Here is a 16,837-nt window from a genome sequence, read left to right as displayed (position 1 = left end):
AGAACAAATCGACAATGTGAATACCAAGTAATATATTTATGATAAGTCGTCCATTTATTTAATGCATTTGGATGAATAAACTGACACGCCCCGACATTGATATCCCAAATATCAGGATGGGCATGTGCTGGCCGACACCCGAGGGTGACGAAGCCATTTTAACATGCATTCAAGTGGTATCAGTAAATGAAAGTAAATAAAATATGCAAATATAAACAAATACGCAAATGCAGAAGCGTGTTCAGATCTTACAAATAATCAAGAATAATGTGAAAAAATTACAATAAAAAAAATGTACGAATAAAGGAATGAGTCCTACACTAAGGAGACTCGAAGATACCTATGCAAAAGTGCCTTGACGCCGGAATCATACTCCTCGATTCTAAATCCTTAAGGGGACGCAAAACAAAAGGTGAGTCGACCAAAGTTTATAATAATAATACTAATAATAAGAAAACCATTTTCTTTCTGAACATACTAACTCCCTATTTTGAAAACGCATATAATACTATATAGTAGGCTTTCTGAAAACTCTAGCATGCCATGAAAAACATTCGTCAATCGTGTACGTGTGAAACAATGCTCAAAATGGTAATATAGTCGGCCGGAGGTATAACCATCACCTGAAGGTGAAGCTGTACGACACTGGGTTACTCCAGTGAAGAAATGTGGTAGTAGGGGTGGGCGCGGTGCGGTTTCGAGTGAAACCGCAACCAAAACTGAAACTTTTTGCGGTGCAGTTCGGTGCGATTTTGAAGCCACAATTGAAATGAAACCAAACCGTTTGGTTCGGTTCGGTGCAGTTTCAAATGGTTTCGGTTTGATTTTTGAGAAAAAAAATGTACAATTTAAAATATACATTTATTTACGCATAAGACGGTCTTATTTTCCTCATATATTAATTAATGAACCTGCATCAACGTCTGGTATTGAAATTGTCTGGTATTGAAATCGAGACAGAACTACCCCACACAGCATTTCGTTTAGAATTCTTAGCTGACATATCAAAACTCATGTCATAAGAAAACGGACTTGGGTATACGTTGGTCTTGCGATGAGCAATCTTTTTTTTTTGGCACAAACTGCTTACTTGTTTGGTTTTGGTGTACTCATACTGCACACTAGGAATTAGAACCCTTCCAATGTCATCCCGAGGACTTTCGAACATGATCTTTTCAAAGTATAGTTCCAAGAACCTGCTGCATCCAAGAATCAACACGTAACACAAGACAATTGATTTTTCTTTGCATTTCATGAGCCTTGTCCAATCAAACTTGTATTGGGATTGAATGGCCTTCGATACCAGACGCTGCTGCTATCTACAAATTCCACCAGAAATATCAACCTGAATATATGACGCGGTTTCAGTTTCGATGTGGTTTTGAAAACCCAAAACCGAAACCAAACCGTTTTCTTTGCCGCAGTTCGGTTTCGAAACCGCAACCGTTTCAAAATCGCAAAACCAAACCGTTTAGTGCGGTCCGATTCGATTCATGTTTTGGTTTCAGTTTCAGTTTTTGATTCCAAGTGCCCACCCCTACGTGGTAGGTCCATCACCCAAAGGTAAAGCTGTACGACTCTGGATTATGCCAAAGAAGAAACATATACATAACATAACACACCGACACTAGCCGTGGCTAGTGAAGCTGTTCGACACTAGTTTCACCAGTGAAGCTGGGAGTATGTCATAAATATCCTCAACTGTGTCCTATGGTCATATACATCTACATACTCGTGTTGTGTGTATGTGTTGTATGATAACCCACTAGATAAGCCTAGAAAACGTATCTCAAAATCTCATATCAAATCACCGGAGCTCAAATGCTCAAAGCATCAATTCATAAACCATAGATAAATCATATTCGTAAATCCGTAATATATCACACACGTAAATCCAATAATTCATAACATTTCGTAAAACATAATTCGATAAATCATAAATAATGCATAAAACGTAAAATCATGAAATCATGCTTTTCGTGAATGCAAGCCTAATATTTTATAAAATAAAAAAAAAAAACAATTTGAGAAGGGGTCCACTCACAAATACTCGAACTAAGGAGGACGGGGTCACTTCCAACTGACGCACCTAACCACAAATAGAGACCAATTAATAAAACTCTACTAAAACGATCGAATTTGGGAAAACGGACAGCGGATTCAGATTCAGCACGTACCTAAGGAGGGACATTAGGTTTCCCTATGCAGGGCCACGGGGCGGCGACCCGGGTGGCCACGCGCAGAGATGGGTTGCCTGAAAAGTAGTTGGCGCCGTTGTGGACGACGAAGCATTGTACCTCATGTGGAGGCACGTGTGCTCCACGCGCCAAGCATTGCAGCCCATGCGCAGCCTTACGCGCCCACAAGTAAGTGTACTCGCCTTCCTCGCGAAGCTTGGGGTTGGCTAGTTTCTGGGCAACATTTCCAGAGCTCCGTTCGAGCTCATTTCTCCACTAAATTCGATGTTCTACCTATGGAAATAAAGCTGGGAATGAGGAGAATAGATCTGTACGAAAAAGAGGCCGAGAGGTGGCCAGAGTTGGCCAAAAAACTCATACAAAAGTAGGTTTATTTGCCGGAAAACTGAGGAAGGTTTTCCCCCTAGGTTTCTGTGTCCATGAGTCATCAAATCAAACCAAAAACGTCCTAATCTCACTCATAAATACAATCTAGAAAGATCTAAGTAGTTTTCAAGACTTACCTTAGGAGAAAAAAGGCGAGAAATCGTCGAAATCCGTCGGGGAGGAAATGTGAACAGTGGCGGCCACAGTTCACCGTTGGAGGGGGTGATGTCAGCTCCTCGGTTTAACATGGGAGGGGTCTAGTAATGGTGGTGTCATTGTTGTTTATGTGTGTATGTCCATACCTCAAAGAGGAGAGGATGTGAGAGTGCATATGCGAAAGGGAGAGATAAGAAGAAAGAAAGTTATAAAGGGAGAGAGAAACTTCACCCGATGAGAGAAATGAGAGAAAAGAGATGGAAAAAGAGAAAGAGGGAGAGAACCGGGGAACCAAAAAACGCAAAGGGTGAGCCCCATGAGATCACCAACCAAGGGAAGAAAAGACAAAATGCAAAAATATCCCGCAAAACGCAAAATTACCAAAATACCCCTAATGAATTGGATTCCGTAAAATCCATGCTTTAGCTCCAAATTCAATTCCGCTTGCTCCTACATGTTCGTAGTGATGAGTACTACAAGGATACACCAAGGAAACGAATCTCACATGACACGACAAGACGGTAAACAAAAGTCAACATTTTCACCTTGGAGGGCATTTTCGTAAATTCACACATTCAAAATTATGTAAACCATAAAATTGGGGACGGGTTATTACATAAACGATCTTTGATTCAGATGATTTTTTATATTCAAATGGAGATTTATGAAATAAACGGTTCTGATTCTAAATTTTTTTTTAATACATCGATATTTTTACATTAAGGGGAGGGGGAATTCGGCTAAACCACACAATGGGCGATCTAATTTGGTATCGAATTCGTCATCCACGAGATTCAAATCTAAAATCTCTCACTTCCAAGTGAAGAGGGAATAGAAATACCACCAAATCATAGTACTGAGTGGCATAAAGTTAATATGATAGAACTACATCATGCGGGAGTGATGGAATATGTGCATTCACCTATGTAGGGAACAAGTTGCATTATCCTAAAAAAAGAAATGTTAGGAGACTCTCAAAATAGGACTCTCCATAGACTCTTCGCCACCTTATATTTTTTGACACAATGTTTTATAATGTTGGCACTAAAATTGTGCCAAAAACATGAGATGGCGTAGAGTCCATGCAAAATCTCACATTTGAGAAAGTCTTCTTAGCATTTCTCCCTAAAAAAATATGGAAGGATTGTGAGGGATAAAATTTTCTTTCTCGAGAGTCCATTTTTCTCTTGGATGCAATATTCACGTGGGCATCCATTTTATCATTCATCCCTTGGTATATGAAGAATTGGATTGTAATGGAAAAGCACTATTTTCAAGTTATGTTTAACGAAGAAATGAAAAAATTAGACCAACTTAGATGTAGGAGATGAATTGCTCAAAAAGAAAACTTACAAATTCTAATCATCCTTCCAGAATTATAGGATGAGAAGGGAAAAGTTTCTTTTCCGATCCTCTTCTAATCCACTATGAATGAAAAATTATTATATTCTAACTTCAATATACCATGAATTTAGAGGGTTATGTAATCTAATTCAATCCAATCCAATGAAATCCTTATATCAAACAAAGCCTTAGTAAGTTGTCATATTCCAGTCAATCCTAAACATTAGATGATGTTTGAATGCATATAGAAGCCTCCTTAGATAAAGATAGGCGATTTGCATACACAAATTTTACCTGTTACACATTCTTATTTATTTATGAATTTTAATTAATCAACGGGAATTACAGAAATAAACAGGAGTGTGAAGTTTTCTTATTGGGCTTAGGTCATTCATTTGCCCTATCAGAATATGGATTTTAGCATGGCCGAGTAATAGCAGACCAGAAGAAAACAAGGCCCATTAGCGAGTTCAGACCAAAGAGGAAAGAGCATGCGACAACGACGTCGTCCCGGTCGGTTTTCTTCTTGTTTGTAGCTCACTCTGTGGTACCATATTCTCAGAGCCCAGTATCCTCCAATGGCTCTAGGTATCTGAAAGCACCAAAATTTACACAAAGAATATCAACAGAGCGTGACAATGGAGTACAGGAAGCTCAAAGATCAGGTATTTCCCATAAGAATTACCAGATTTCTTCATACAATCCTCAAATTTTCACCCGTTTTCAATACCCATCTGATCTAATTGCAGGATCAAGACGAATCTTCAGCCCCCGGAGACCTCGAAAGCTTGCGGGGCAAGCCAATTCCTGCCATCAGCCCAGTGGAGCTCTCCAAGTGGAAGCTGAAGTATGCCCAACTTTTGCTATTTTGTTCCAATTGATTGAAATTTGGTATTTTTTTAATTTAATTTAACTTGATTAATGGTTTTGGGTTGATTGGAATAGGTCGGCTGTTACTATAGCTTTGACCGTTTTGACCAGTTCACAAGCAATATTGATTGTGTGGTCGAAGCGGGCCGGCAAGTATGAGTATAGTGTCACCACTGCAAATTTCTCGGTGAGTAGTGAGGCTGATGAAGCTACATTATGGATTAAAATTCAGAAATTTATGACTTGTAATGTTGGTTTTCACGTGACTTGAAATGTGTTGTGTTTTGGGAATTAGGTGGAGGCTTTGAAGTGTGCAATATCGCTCGCTGCTTTGGCACGAATCTGGAGGAATGAGGGTGTTACTGAAGATAACAGGTTTTGCATTGCAACTTTTTGTGGGTTTGAAAGTTGTTCATTGTTGCTGAAGTATAGTAATGTTATGGGAGAACTTGATTCTGTTCGTTGTATAATGTTTTGGGTTTGAGGATTGACTATATGCTAGGCGACGTGAAGAGATTTAAACCCCAAGTTACATGATTGTATTCTGCCTTTGAATTAGGTTGAGTGCAAAACTGGATGAAGTTATTGTATATCCCATTCCGGCATTTCTTTACCTAGTCAAGAATCTGCTTCAGGTTGGTTGCTGTTGTATGTTTTCTGTTTGCTTCAGTAAATTACATCTTTTTACTTTCTGATGTGTGATTGCATCTAGTGCTCATTTGTATGTGGCAGTATTATATCTTTGCATATGTGGATGCTCCGGGTTATCAAATACTGAAGAATTTCAACATCATCAGCACTGGAATTTTGTACAGAATCATACTCAAGAGAAAGTAAGTAAATATGACGAAGCTAAGCTGCCTATTTGTGTGCTGCTGTATACTGTTGGCTGAAGGTACAGTTCTTATGAACTTTTGTTTCTACCTGTATTTACTGCAGGTTAAGTGAGATCCAATGGGCCGCTTTCATTATACTATGTGCAGGGTGCACTACAGCACAACTAAACCCAAAGTAAGTGTGTTCACTACCATATTTTTCTATTCAGTGTCTGATTGAATTTATGCCGAGTTTGTCTCTCATCAGACTGCTGTTATTGCGTGATTGATCCATGGTGCACCCCATGTCGATGATACCAAGTTAACTTTATTAAATTCCTGGAGGAACTCAAGTCATTAATTTCCCGCATATTTCCTCTAGGTTAAAAAGTTAACTCGTCTGCCGATATTGTGATTCCTTATGTTTGAACTCAGAGTGTACAGGACTCTGTTCGCCTCTTTTTAATTGTTATTTTATATAAGTTTCTGCTTGAGTTAGCTCAATACGTTTGTTAAAATGGAATTCTGTTTGCAGATCGGACAGTGTTCTCCAAACTCCATTCCAAGGCTGGGTGATGGCCATTGTGAGTTCTTAACATTTTGAGAGTCTTAATCTGATTTGTTTATTTTATATTTTCCCCCCTTTAAAGCTTGCCATGTTTGTTTTCGTAACAGGTGATGGCACTTTTAAGTGGTTTTGCAGGAGTATACACTGAGGTGACTTTTTAAGCAAACAGCTTGTTCTCCGCTTCATGCTTAAAGCATCACATAATGTGCAAATAGTTTACCCAGCATACTCAACTTTATCAAAATTTGGGTTTAGATTTGTCGCTAATGGCTTTTAGAACACTCTGGTTGACTAAATATTTCGTATAATATTGGTAGGCCATAATGAAAAAGCGTCCTGCAAGGAATATAAATGTGCAGAACTTCTGGATGTACGTCTTTGGAATGGCCTTCAATGCTGTTGCTATAGTGGTTCAAGATTTTGATGCAGTGATGAACAAGTAATTTAATCTTTTTTTTCCATTTATGATTATTCTCTTTTGTTGGGTCCATTGCTACCAGTTATTTTTGTCTTCATTGCTAAAAGTTCCTGCCTTTGAAAATGTGTTTCTGCCTATCGGTTTTTAAAAATTATACCTGGATTATTATATTTATCAGTTGTTCTTCTAAATTCAGGGGATTCTTCCACGGATACTCTTTTATTACAGTTCTCATGATTTTCAACCATGCACTCAGGTACATTATGTATCCTCTTTGGCTTATCAGTTTATCAGTAGCTTTTTGCTTGTTATGCATATTCCCTCTCATTTTCCCTACGTGCTTCTATTTGATTGCTTATATTTGTTTCCTTTGCAGTGGTATTGCTGTGTCTATGGTTATGAAGTATGCTGATAATATTGTGAAGGTAAGACATGGAATTACAACTTTGATTTTGAGGAAGCATTCACTAAAGTACTTTTTCATACTTCTTTATAATGTACTACAATTATCCCTAGGCATACTATTACAAAATTATTTCATTTAATTTGATTTACTTATGTGAAAAAGTGAAATAACGGGAAGTGGAGGGGTTTTAGGGACTGCTGTCTTTTAAATTTTTGTAATGGCCTACTTGTGCATCTTCATGTGTTAATATGCATTTCACTGTATTGGGTTTAAAAATTATTTACATTTGTTGGAATTGGACCTTGAACGTTTCCTACTTGTGCATCGTCAATTGTTAATATGCATTTTACGTATGTTGGGTTTTAAAATTATTAGATATTTGTTGGAATTGCACCTTGAACATTTCGTGGCATTGTACGAAATTCCGATCTTAATTTAGCTACTTTATGCAGGTGTATTCTACTTCAGTGGCAATGCTTCTTACAGCAGTTGTTTCTGTGTTTCTATTTGGCTTTCACCTATCCCTCGCCTTTTTCCTCGGCTCAACGTAAGTTTCCTCAGCTCACACGAATCATCTACGTTCTATACTTTTATCGTCAATTAGTTGAGTCATAGAGACCCATTCAATTCTGTCATCATGTGACACAATATATGCATTGGGTTGGGAGTGGCTTGGCCATTATCAACTCGTCAAAATATATTTTTGACAATTTGGTCTAAAATGAGTAGACTGTAGGTGTTTGTAGTCTAATTGATATTTTCTAAACCATCACTCATCTAATTGTTTCCATTTTTCACAATAAAAGTAAGGCAAACGTCAATTTTGCCATCCTGAGAAATACAATAGTTGATATATGCTTTTTTCTTGTTTCCAGCGTTGTCTCGGTTGCGGTTTATCTGCATTCAATTGGGAAGGTTAGGTAATGACGACCTCATTTCGCCATCTCTGCCTAGTTCTAGAGTCAGTGTAACGGATTATGTTACTCAGATATTCTTGTCTTTGCTCTATTCAAATTGTCTTGAATACTTACTCAAAATTCAGATTAGGTTGACAAGGAACATACTCGTCTCCTGTAATTTGTGTTCAATTCGTTCAATATTAGTGAGTTCAAGGTTCTAGTTTTCGATACTTCAAATTTCTTGTAGAATTTCATGGATCGATATTTGCCTTTCGTTGTAATTGCTGCTGTTGTAACCAACTTGAAAAAAAAGGTAATTATCAAAATTGAAAAATAAAGAATTGGACAGTTACCAACTTGCAAATTGTGACATAGAACAACCTCCTCCTCACTCATTCTTCACAAGGTGAGAGATCCTCATGACTAAACGTCAAGGATTCAACAAGAGTCTAAAGCTTCAAGTTTGATCTTGGACAACAGTAAAAAATGGTGTATAATTCCAACCACTTCAGAAAATAATTGACAAAAAAACAATTGGGAAAAAAAGCTTGTAACATTTACGAGCGCTGGACTTAACTCAATTGTTATTTCGCCTAACATTAACTGTTAGTAAGTGAGGAATTTTTTTTTTTTATTTTTTTATTTTTTATTTTTATCTTTAGTTTGATTATCAAAGTGTTTCTCTTAATATTAACCATTGTATGGGCACTATCGCAAATCGAGTAAAAACGGGGACCATGAGAAATGGATGTAGATCGTAGCTTTGTTTAGAGACCAAGGGCGCCTAGCAAGCAACTCTCACCCATGTAAGTGAAATCATATTTCCTTGAAGGCTTATGCTTAAACAAATGAGCATGCTTGGGACAAAAGCCTGCCCAAAAGAACCAACCGTAAAGACTCGGTGTTCGTAGAAAAAAACTCCAACCTCTTCATTCGAAAGCAACCTCATCACAATATCGAACACTACATAAATCCACTCCCTCCCCTCCCTCCTTCACATTCATCCATTCATCTCTTCCTCTCTTTACCTCTCTCATTCTCCCCTCCCGAAAAATGGCTTTTTCGAAGATTTCGCTTCTTGCCTTCCTTGTGCCTCTCTTTCTCGGTTCTGCTCTTGCTCACGAGTTCTCGATCGTGGGATATTCTCCCGAGGACCTGACCTGCATGGACAAGTTCATCATGCTCTTTGAGAAGTGGATATCGAAGCACGGAAAGATTTATGAGAGCATGGAGGAGAAGCTGCATAGGTTTGAGATTTTCAGAGATAACGTGAAGCACATTGATGAGAGGAATAAGAAACTCGATGTTGATAGCTACTGGCTTGCTGTGAATGAGTTTGCTGACTTGAGCCATGAGGAGTTCAAGAGCAAGTACTTGGGTCTCAAGGCTGAGTTCCCCAGAAGGAGAGAGTCCACTGGAGATTTCAGTTACCACAATTTTGATGTAGTGGCATTGCCCCAATCTGTGGACTGGCGAAAGAAAGGAGCAGTAACCTCCATCAAGAACCAAGGTTCATGTGGTATGTGAATCTCTCTCTCTCTCTCTCTCTCTCTTCTTTTTTATATGAGCATAAGAGGCTTAGGCGAGATTAGCTCATCAGTAGCAGTCGATGTAGAGTGCAAATTACCCTCTCTCTCTCTCTAAAAAATGAGTTATGATGGTAAAAATGCAGGTAGCTGTTGGGCATTTTCCACTGTTGCTGCAGTTGAGGGCATAAACCAGATAGTCACAGGAAGACTAACATCTCTGTCTGAGCAGCAGCTGATAGATTGTGACAAATCATTCAACAATGGCTGCAGTGGAGGCTTGATGGATTATGCATTCGAGTTCATAATCTCCAACGGTGGCCTCCACAAGGAGGATGATTACCCCTACATTATGGATGAAGGAACTTGTGCGGAAAAGAAGGTAAAACATATATTTTCAGATCAAAATTTAGCTGTCAGCGGATCATTGCTGTTCTTAATCTTACATTTGATTTTGTTATCCTCAGGCAGACTCGGACCTAGTGACTATCTCCGGTTACCATGACGTGCCAGAAAACAACGAGCAGGCTCTCCTCAAGGCACTCGCAAACCAGCCTCTCAGCGTAGCCATTGAGGCCTCCAGCAGAGATTTCCAGTTCTATAGCGGGGTGGGCTAATGTTCATACACAATTTAATCAATGCCTACAACACATTAATTATTTACTAATCATGGGACGGATTGTTGGTTGTGCAGGGTGTCTTCAACGGGCGTTGTGGAACTGAACTAGACCACGGTGTAGCAGCCGTCGGATATGGAACTCAGAATGGGTTAGATTACATCATTGTGAAGAACTCATGGGGGCCAAAGTGGGGAGAAAAGGGATACATAAGGATGAAGAGGAGCACAGGGAAACCAGAAGGAATCTGTGGCATTAACAAGATGGCTTCATATCCTACCAAAAAGAAATGATCTGTTGATTTGGATGTCCCTGGCGACCAAAAGCTTTTATAGTAAAAGCACTTCTATCATGTATTTTTCACTCTTTCATGTATCAAATTAAACACAATGTTATCAGGTCAGCTGATTAAGAAAAGAAATTTCTTATTTCATATCAAAACTACAGTACAGATATAGGTTGAATATGTGCAGAGATGCACAAATTTCACCTGAAAACATAACCGTGTATGGGATAATAATCGTAACCACGCCTAATAGTCACTACGGTTATTCATCAGGAGGGATGACATTTGAAGTTCAAACATATAAGCTCTTGCAATAGCTAAGACCTAATACTTCATCTACTCAACAATCCACATAATCAACTCAACAAAACTTCGTTGTATTTGAAGACGCAATCATAGAGCCTTCCTCCTAGAAACTGGGCAACCTCTGGATGTTTCACCTGGAATGAAGAAGAGGAGAAGCAAACAGAAGTTGCACACGATTAGTATACCGCAAAAAGAAATGCTCATTAACTGAAGTGTCATTAGAAGCAAGCAACAATTGGAGTTGAAGCATTACCATCCCAATCTTAAGGGAATCACACTTAAATTGGGCATAAAGATTTGTCTCTATCCCACGACCCTGTCAAAAGCAATTTATGTTATGTTAAAACAATGAAGAGTCAAGACTGCATCATCTCAAAATATTCAACAAATCTTATAGAACTCTCTCACAATATACCATTCTTAGCAACCATTTATGCCAATTTATACGGTATTCATACACTTTCACTTCCAATTATACATCATAAATGACTTCTTCTTCGACATTAAGTAGTCAGTTCAACATTTCAATTAAGAGCCAATGACAGAAATAATCCAAGAAGGTTTTTAGATTTTTACCATTCCTTCCAAAATAACTAGGTCTGCATCACTTGCCAGGTGGGCAAGCTCTTGTGACACTCTTGAAAGATCAATAACCTACGAGGAATTGAGAAGCCAAAGAGGCTAATGTTATACAACTATAACAACAATGGACTCCAAGTTTAATATGACGACAAAATGAGAACTTCAACCCCATTACCGGCAAATCATTGCCTGAATTAGCAATCAAAAGCTTTGAAGTATCAACACCCTTGAGCTGTCCGTTTTTGTCCTTCAACTGGTAAATGCCACTTATACTATCAGTTTCAAGTGTCAACCATGATTTTTCATTTTCGAAAAGATGATGTGAAAACCAAGAACTTAAAGTAAACAATATTCTAAAATTTTCTGTTACCTTTGATATAATCTCAATCAGTTCAGTGTAAGTTACGTCATTGATAGAAGGCAAGTCATTAGCTGCCAACACAACCTGCACAAAAAGAGGTAATCATGTGAAAATAGGCTCACCAAGGCAACTCATTTAAAGAGTGGTAATGAAAGCAATTTTAAATTTGTGGAAAAGGAAAAGCATCAGCACTCATTATATATTTCATGCCTTTTATTATTTGGCGGGGAGAACCAACTTTACAAACACATGCAAAAGAATACATATAATGTTCTTAGAAAAAGAAGGAATACTAGAAGAACTTCTGGGGTTTGTACCATAAGAACCAGATGCATTGAACAAATGAAACAAGATTTGACAGCAAACCTGTGTCCCACGCCGGAGTAACTCTCTGGCAAATGGCAAAATACCCAAAATAATATCAGCACCAGAATTGTCTACAAAAATAACAGCCTGTGAAGACAAAGAGATAAGTGGTTAATCAACAAGAATAATCTACAACAACAACAAAGCCTTCCCACTAAGTGGGGAACAAGAAGAACCTACAACGGCATAAATTCTTACAGAGATAGTTATTACAATTTAGAAATGGAACTTGCCCTTTTCCAAGATTTCTTGGTCCATTTTAATTTGAAAGCATCCAAGTCATCGATAACCCAAGGTCGAGGGACAAGGTTTTGACAACTAGCTAAAAAGGACATACCATCCTTTGAGAAAACTTCTGCAAGCTTCAAGAACATAAATAAAGGGTAACTGTCAAGTAGTTTTCAATGACATACGAAGTATCGCTTTAATAACAGGAAGTTGTGTTACAAAATCCAATTTATCATGCAAATCCTTAGAATCAGTTTGATGCCACCAAATCGAAGTAGATGGGTATACAATTTTTACTAGTTCTACAACAAAAAATCACGTACCTGTGCAGAACCAAGATCAAAAATATTTCCGGCAAATATTCCTCTAATCAGATTCTCTACCCGCTTAACTTCATCTTCAATAGCATCATTAAGATCCACTACATTCTCAAACAGGGATATTGCCTTGGCATTCTCTTCATCCTGAAGAGTTCAATCATGATCGCAATTCCGAACTCCAAGTCAATCAATTATCTACATGAATGGACTAATAAAGCGTCCAATAACAGTTAAGAAGCACCCACCTTGACTTTCTTGAATATATCTTGGAATCCCAACTCCCTAAGAACTTGCTCCCGAAGTCTGCAAAGAAGCTGGATTTCCCAAACAAAGCAGAAAAAAAAAAAGAGAAAGAAACTTCAATGCTAAGAAAACGATGCCGCAATAAATCAGGACTACAACATAATAGAACGTGAAAAATCAACTCAAATCAAAATTTCGAGCTTACAATGCAATCCGGCGGGCCGCCGTGACTCTCAGGATCCTTCTTCAAGTCCTCCAGTATCTCAGTGTACCTTTCAGGCAAAAACACAAACAGATTGCAGGCATTTCGGAAAACCCAATTCACTCATCGCAAAAGAATCAGTAAAGTATGTACCTTTGAGCAAATTTCTCAGCTCTGGCCGGAGCGTCGGGAACCGAAGCGTCGGACTCAGCTCGTTTCCTGCCGAAAACCAATCAAACCCATTAACGAAAAACCGAAGAAAATAAGGTTTATGATGGAGGTTAGGGAGAGGATGAGGATGATTACTTGAAGGAGGGGGTGGAGTTGTAGAAGAGGTCGATCCAGGAGAGCTCAGTCGGCGTGGGCTTGCGGGGGTTGTCGGAGGGAAATCTGTAGGGGATGGTGCAGGCTCTGTAGTTGGATTCGATCGGCGTCGTCAGCAGTGGAAATGCCACCATTTCTGATGCGCTCTCCATCTTCTTCTCTCTCGAATTTCCACTTCTTGCAATAATCGGAGTCCCTTTTTATGCACTCGGCAACGGGACAAAACCCGACAATGCGTGTATAAGAGCCCAATGAAAATAACACACGAGGATTTTATAAGCGAATCTTCTGTTCTTTCCTCTTTAATTTCTTTTTCGGAATATGATTTTCGTTCTCATTTTTCTTCTCCGTTCTCATTTTTCTTCTCCGCCGCATCATTGTTTATTTATTTCTCTATGCATTTTTATTTTGATGTTTTCAGTTTAAATGTTACAAATAATTGTGCATGCACAGAGAGAAAAGAATGTGAAAATCACTCATCTGTGTCTATTTGTTTATTTATATAGTTATTTGTTCATTCAAACAATCGGAATCAAATTGATTGGAGCCATTTTGTTCGATTTTATATTGATAAAGTATAATTTCAAACGGAGTACGATACAAGTTGCAACTAAGATGGCTTGATTTGACTTGTTTGAAGGTCGTTTAAATCAACCAAATCGTCTATATCTAATTTATTTAGTGCTCATTATGAAAAGTAAAAATAATCAATAACATTAAAAAAAATTTACAAATAACATATAATGACCAATCTGTGACGTTTTTCGACGGAAAACAAAAGTAATGTGATAAAAACAACATTAAGGAGAACTTCTAATTAGTCATCAATGAAAGAAAAACTCTAAAATCTTCGTGGAATTGCAGTGCTTGTGAAACATAATTGAAGTCCAAACATCAAATTTTAAGTGGAAACCATTAAAATTACTCAATCCACCCATAACAAGTAAGAAGCAACTTATTAAATACAAGGTGGTGGGATTTGGGTGCCAATAAATTTAGCTTTAACATTACTGCAACTTGAAGTGGCTAGTTTCTCTCCAGATGACAAATCCAAGTGAACATCTTCAAGGAAAATATTCTGGCATGGAATCCCTTTGCTGCATTCAAGTAACACCGCCATCTCCGACGACGAAGTTCCTCTTATGTTCTTGAAGTATATGTCACTCAGCTTCACTCTAGATGGTGCCTGCAGTTTTTACACGATGGCATCTTATTCGAACTGAAAAACTCAAAAGTAGAAATAAAGGAAAGAGGTATGCAGCATGTTTCATGGAAGTTTCTCTCATGCAATTTGGTTACCTTGGAAGTGCAAGCGGTGAATGGACAATAGGACTGATCGATTATGATCGGATTAGTCACGTTGTTCATGACAATGTTTTCGAATGTCATATTCGTGGCAGCACTGCTTCCTGGAGAGTTAGCCCATGTCTTGATCCTAATTCCATTGGTGGTGCCTGTCATGGTGCAGTCCTTCACTACGAGTCCGCTGACATCTCTTTCGTCCGGATATTTTCCTAGACTTCCCACACTAAAATTGTGATGCAAAAATATAATTAGTTAAAGTTAGCATTGTACCATAAATTTTTCGTTACACAAACAAAGACACCAGAAATTTCAAAAGTACGCACCTGATGCCATGACCAGGTCCACAAGTGATGCTTGTTATGGTGACCTGAGAGTTTCCTTGTCCAACTGAGATGCAGTCATCACCAGTAGCAATGCGCGATGAAGAGAAGTAGACGCTAGAGCTTCGCTCGATGTGGATTCCATCTGTGTTAGGGCTAGTTTCCGGCGCTGAAATCTTGAGCCTGCTACCTTTGAAGTTGTGACATTCTACAAGAGCTATGTGAAAGAACTTGCTGTTCACGGAAGTTAAGCCGCGGATAACTGTCTTGTTAAGTGCCACAAATTTCAAGTTCTGAGACAGAGAAAATGATTTTGAATTAGCTAAAATAAAACTGATGTAGAATTTACGACAGATAGGAAGCGGTAGAGCATACAGTTGGAAGAAGTTTGCAGTTGGAGTTGGTGACGCACTTGTTGTGAGGCCAGGCGTGAGCCCCTCGGCCATCAAAGGTTCCGCCTCCGGTCAAGGTTAGCCCCTTCATCCACGCGAATTCAATCCAACCACCACCCGATCCATACTTGCGCAAGTCAGTTGTAGCCTTCAAGTAACCCTGCTAGCAATTCAACTCTAAAAATCAGTCATAAAAAATGTAATAATCATATAAAAAGTCTGTAGCAGATAGGGATCATAAATCATAGAAAAAAAGTCTTCTTGCCTTCACACGAAAATTCAGAGACGTAACATTTACGCAGGGGCCGGAGAATCTCAGAGGGCCTATCGTGTAAGTTCCTTTCGGTATTATAAGGTGGACTCTACCTGTGGAGTGGCATGCCTCCTTCCATGCCGCTGTGAATGCCTGAAATTACAAAAATGTAGAGCTAAAAACTACAATGTCTACATCAAACAAACCCAAATGCCGAAATGTGAAGCTAGTAAGTTCGGTAAAAAAGGGTTTTTTCGAGTCTCGAAGAAAAGTGAAAAGTTAAAAGAGGGTAATGTGAAGCAAGTCAAGCAACTGAGATCGAACATCGCTGTCATCAGTTCGGCCGTCTGCTCGGGCGCCGAAGCTCTTGACGTTGAAAAGATTAGAGCTCTTAGCCTTGATGTGATGCTGCAAGAGGCTTCTTCCGTCTGCTTTGACTCCTCTACCGAAACCACTTGCCATGCAAAACATGGACAGCAAAAAGGGCAGTCTGACGTCCAAGAACTCGAGGCTCGAATTGCCCATTTTTTGGGAACGAAGCAATTGATCTTCTCTTTCACTCGAACTATGCTAATTTGCAGTTGTGAGTTGTGAGTGTGAGTGTTTTGTGGGAGAAAACTTCCGAAGTAATTGAAAAAGGGCGGGATTTTGGATGAAGAGTAACTGTTGTTAACTCCCTCCCTCTCCCACTACATCACTAGTCAACCGTTTGATTGGCCCATTAACCCATCAAACGGTTACCTTAAATCAAGATGGGCTTGTCTTCCCATCAATCCATGCTTAGGTGGCTTCTTGTTATTTGTCCCTATACTTTCTCCTTAACATGCGACTGTAACACCCACCAACTCTTGTAAAAGACAGTACAACCAAACTGAAGTGGACAACCTGCAAATTATCTCGGGGAGAACAAGGAACGTGGGTATGCTATGGATTTAGTTGGTTTTTCCTTATTTTCTAGGGGTTTTTTTTTCGTCTGCAGCCCAATATAGTCCTATAGATTCGCATAGAGAAAACTTGTAAGACACAATATACGTTCATCAAATACAAGCTAGAGCATAGCGCTTCACAACTAGCAATCTCATCATGTCTTAGCCATCAAACGCGTTTACTCTACGAGGCCCCTAAGCATAAACAAAATCACACAATCAAGATCAAAACCGATCGAT

The 16,837-nt window shown here is 38.9% G+C and overlaps 4 protein-coding genes across 4 annotated transcripts; 2 read left to right on the top strand and 2 right to left on the bottom strand.

The window, feature by feature from the left end:
- Positions 1 to 4,588: 4,588 nt before the first annotated feature.
- On the top strand, positions 4,589 to 8,270 carry LOC137726172 (CMP-sialic acid transporter 2-like). Its single transcript, XM_068465052.1, has 14 exons — positions 4,589 to 4,729; positions 4,814 to 4,911; positions 5,010 to 5,121; positions 5,230 to 5,309; positions 5,494 to 5,569; positions 5,667 to 5,767; positions 5,874 to 5,945; positions 6,285 to 6,333; positions 6,425 to 6,466; positions 6,635 to 6,756; positions 6,932 to 6,991; positions 7,112 to 7,160; positions 7,594 to 7,688; positions 8,017 to 8,270. Exons 1-14 carry the CDS (start codon positions 4,703 to 4,705, stop codon positions 8,063 to 8,065), a joined length of 1,032 nt encoding a protein of 343 aa, XP_068321153.1. The 5' UTR covers positions 4,589 to 4,702; the 3' UTR covers positions 8,066 to 8,270.
- An 811-nt stretch (positions 8,271 to 9,081) lies between these two features.
- On the top strand, positions 9,082 to 10,485 carry LOC137725354 (cysteine protease XCP1-like). Its single transcript, XM_068464011.1, has 4 exons — positions 9,082 to 9,559; positions 9,713 to 9,948; positions 10,034 to 10,174; positions 10,261 to 10,485. The coding sequence occupies exons 1-4, from the start codon at positions 9,094 to 9,096 to the stop codon at positions 10,474 to 10,476; spliced, it is 1,059 nt and encodes a 352-aa protein (XP_068320112.1). The 5' UTR covers positions 9,082 to 9,093; the 3' UTR covers positions 10,477 to 10,485.
- Positions 10,486 to 10,588: 103 nt separating this feature from the next.
- On the bottom strand, positions 10,589 to 13,734 carry LOC137725355 (damage-control phosphatase At2g17340). Its single transcript, XM_068464012.1, has 12 exons — positions 13,384 to 13,734; positions 13,231 to 13,296; positions 13,081 to 13,147; positions 12,878 to 12,946; positions 12,636 to 12,776; positions 12,318 to 12,446; positions 12,085 to 12,171; positions 11,728 to 11,802; positions 11,533 to 11,610; positions 11,352 to 11,429; positions 11,029 to 11,091; positions 10,589 to 10,909 (listed from the first exon to the last, which is right to left on the bottom strand). Exons 1-12 carry the CDS (start codon positions 13,551 to 13,553, stop codon positions 10,826 to 10,828), a joined length of 1,107 nt encoding a protein of 368 aa, XP_068320113.1. The 5' UTR covers positions 13,554 to 13,734; the 3' UTR covers positions 10,589 to 10,825.
- A 625-nt stretch (positions 13,735 to 14,359) lies between these two features.
- On the bottom strand, positions 14,360 to 16,196 carry LOC137724842 (exopolygalacturonase-like). Its single transcript, XM_068463514.1, has 6 exons — positions 15,996 to 16,196; positions 15,684 to 15,824; positions 15,402 to 15,578; positions 15,030 to 15,319; positions 14,701 to 14,929; positions 14,360 to 14,587 (listed from the first exon to the last, which is right to left on the bottom strand). Exons 1-6 carry the CDS (start codon positions 16,194 to 16,196, stop codon positions 14,360 to 14,362), a joined length of 1,266 nt encoding a protein of 421 aa, XP_068319615.1.
- Between the last annotated feature and the right edge of the window lie 641 nt (positions 16,197 to 16,837).

The sequence above is a fragment of the Pyrus communis genome, chromosome 2 (genome assembly GCF_963583255.1).
Source record: "Pyrus communis chromosome 2, drPyrComm1.1, whole genome shotgun sequence".
In the NCBI taxonomy this organism is placed as follows: Eukaryota; Viridiplantae; Streptophyta; class Magnoliopsida; order Rosales; family Rosaceae; genus Pyrus; species Pyrus communis.
This window is presented reverse-complemented; position numbering and strand designations above follow the sequence as displayed.

Bases quoted from the DNA above. Each gene is read 5' to 3' on its own strand.
- LOC137726172 (XM_068465052.1), top strand. From the start codon at position 4,703: ATGGAGTACAGGAAGCTCAAAGATCAG. The intron at 4,912-5,009 runs GTATGCCCAACT...TGATTGGAATAG, and splicing joins CTCTCCAAGTGGAAGCTGAA to GTCGGCTGTTACTATAGCTT. The intron at 5,768-5,873 runs GTAAGTAAATAT...TATTTACTGCAG, and splicing joins AGAATCATACTCAAGAGAAA to GTTAAGTGAGATCCAATGGG.
- LOC137725354 (XM_068464011.1), top strand. From the start codon at position 9,094: ATGGCTTTTTCGAAGATTTCGCTTCTTGCCTTCCTTGTGCCTCTCTTT. The intron at 9,949-10,033 runs GTAAAACATATA...TGTTATCCTCAG, and splicing joins GAACTTGTGCGGAAAAGAAG to GCAGACTCGGACCTAGTGAC. The intron at 10,175-10,260 runs GTGGGCTAATGT...TTGGTTGTGCAG, and splicing joins ATTTCCAGTTCTATAGCGGG to GGTGTCTTCAACGGGCGTTG.
- LOC137725355 (XM_068464012.1), bottom strand. From the start codon at position 13,553: ATGGAGAGCGCATCAGAAATGGTGGCATTTCCACTGCTGACGACGCCG. The intron at 12,447-12,635 runs GTACGTGATTTT...ATGTTCTTGAAG, and splicing joins TTGATCTTGGTTCTGCACAG to CTTGCAGAAGTTTTCTCAAA. The intron at 12,172-12,317 runs GCAAGTTCCATT...TTGTCTTCACAG, and splicing joins CCAAGAAATCTTGGAAAAGG to GCTGTTATTTTTGTAGACAA.
- LOC137724842 (XM_068463514.1), bottom strand. From the start codon at position 16,196: ATGGGCAATTCGAGCCTCGAGTTCTTGGACGTCAGACTGCCCTTTTTG. The intron at 15,825-15,995 runs GTTCGATCTCAG...TTGTAATTTCAG, and splicing joins GCCGAACTGATGACAGCGAT to GCATTCACAGCGGCATGGAA. The intron at 14,588-14,700 runs GTAACCAAATTG...TAAAAACTGCAG, and splicing joins TCACCGCTTGCACTTCCAAG to GCACCATCTAGAGTGAAGCT.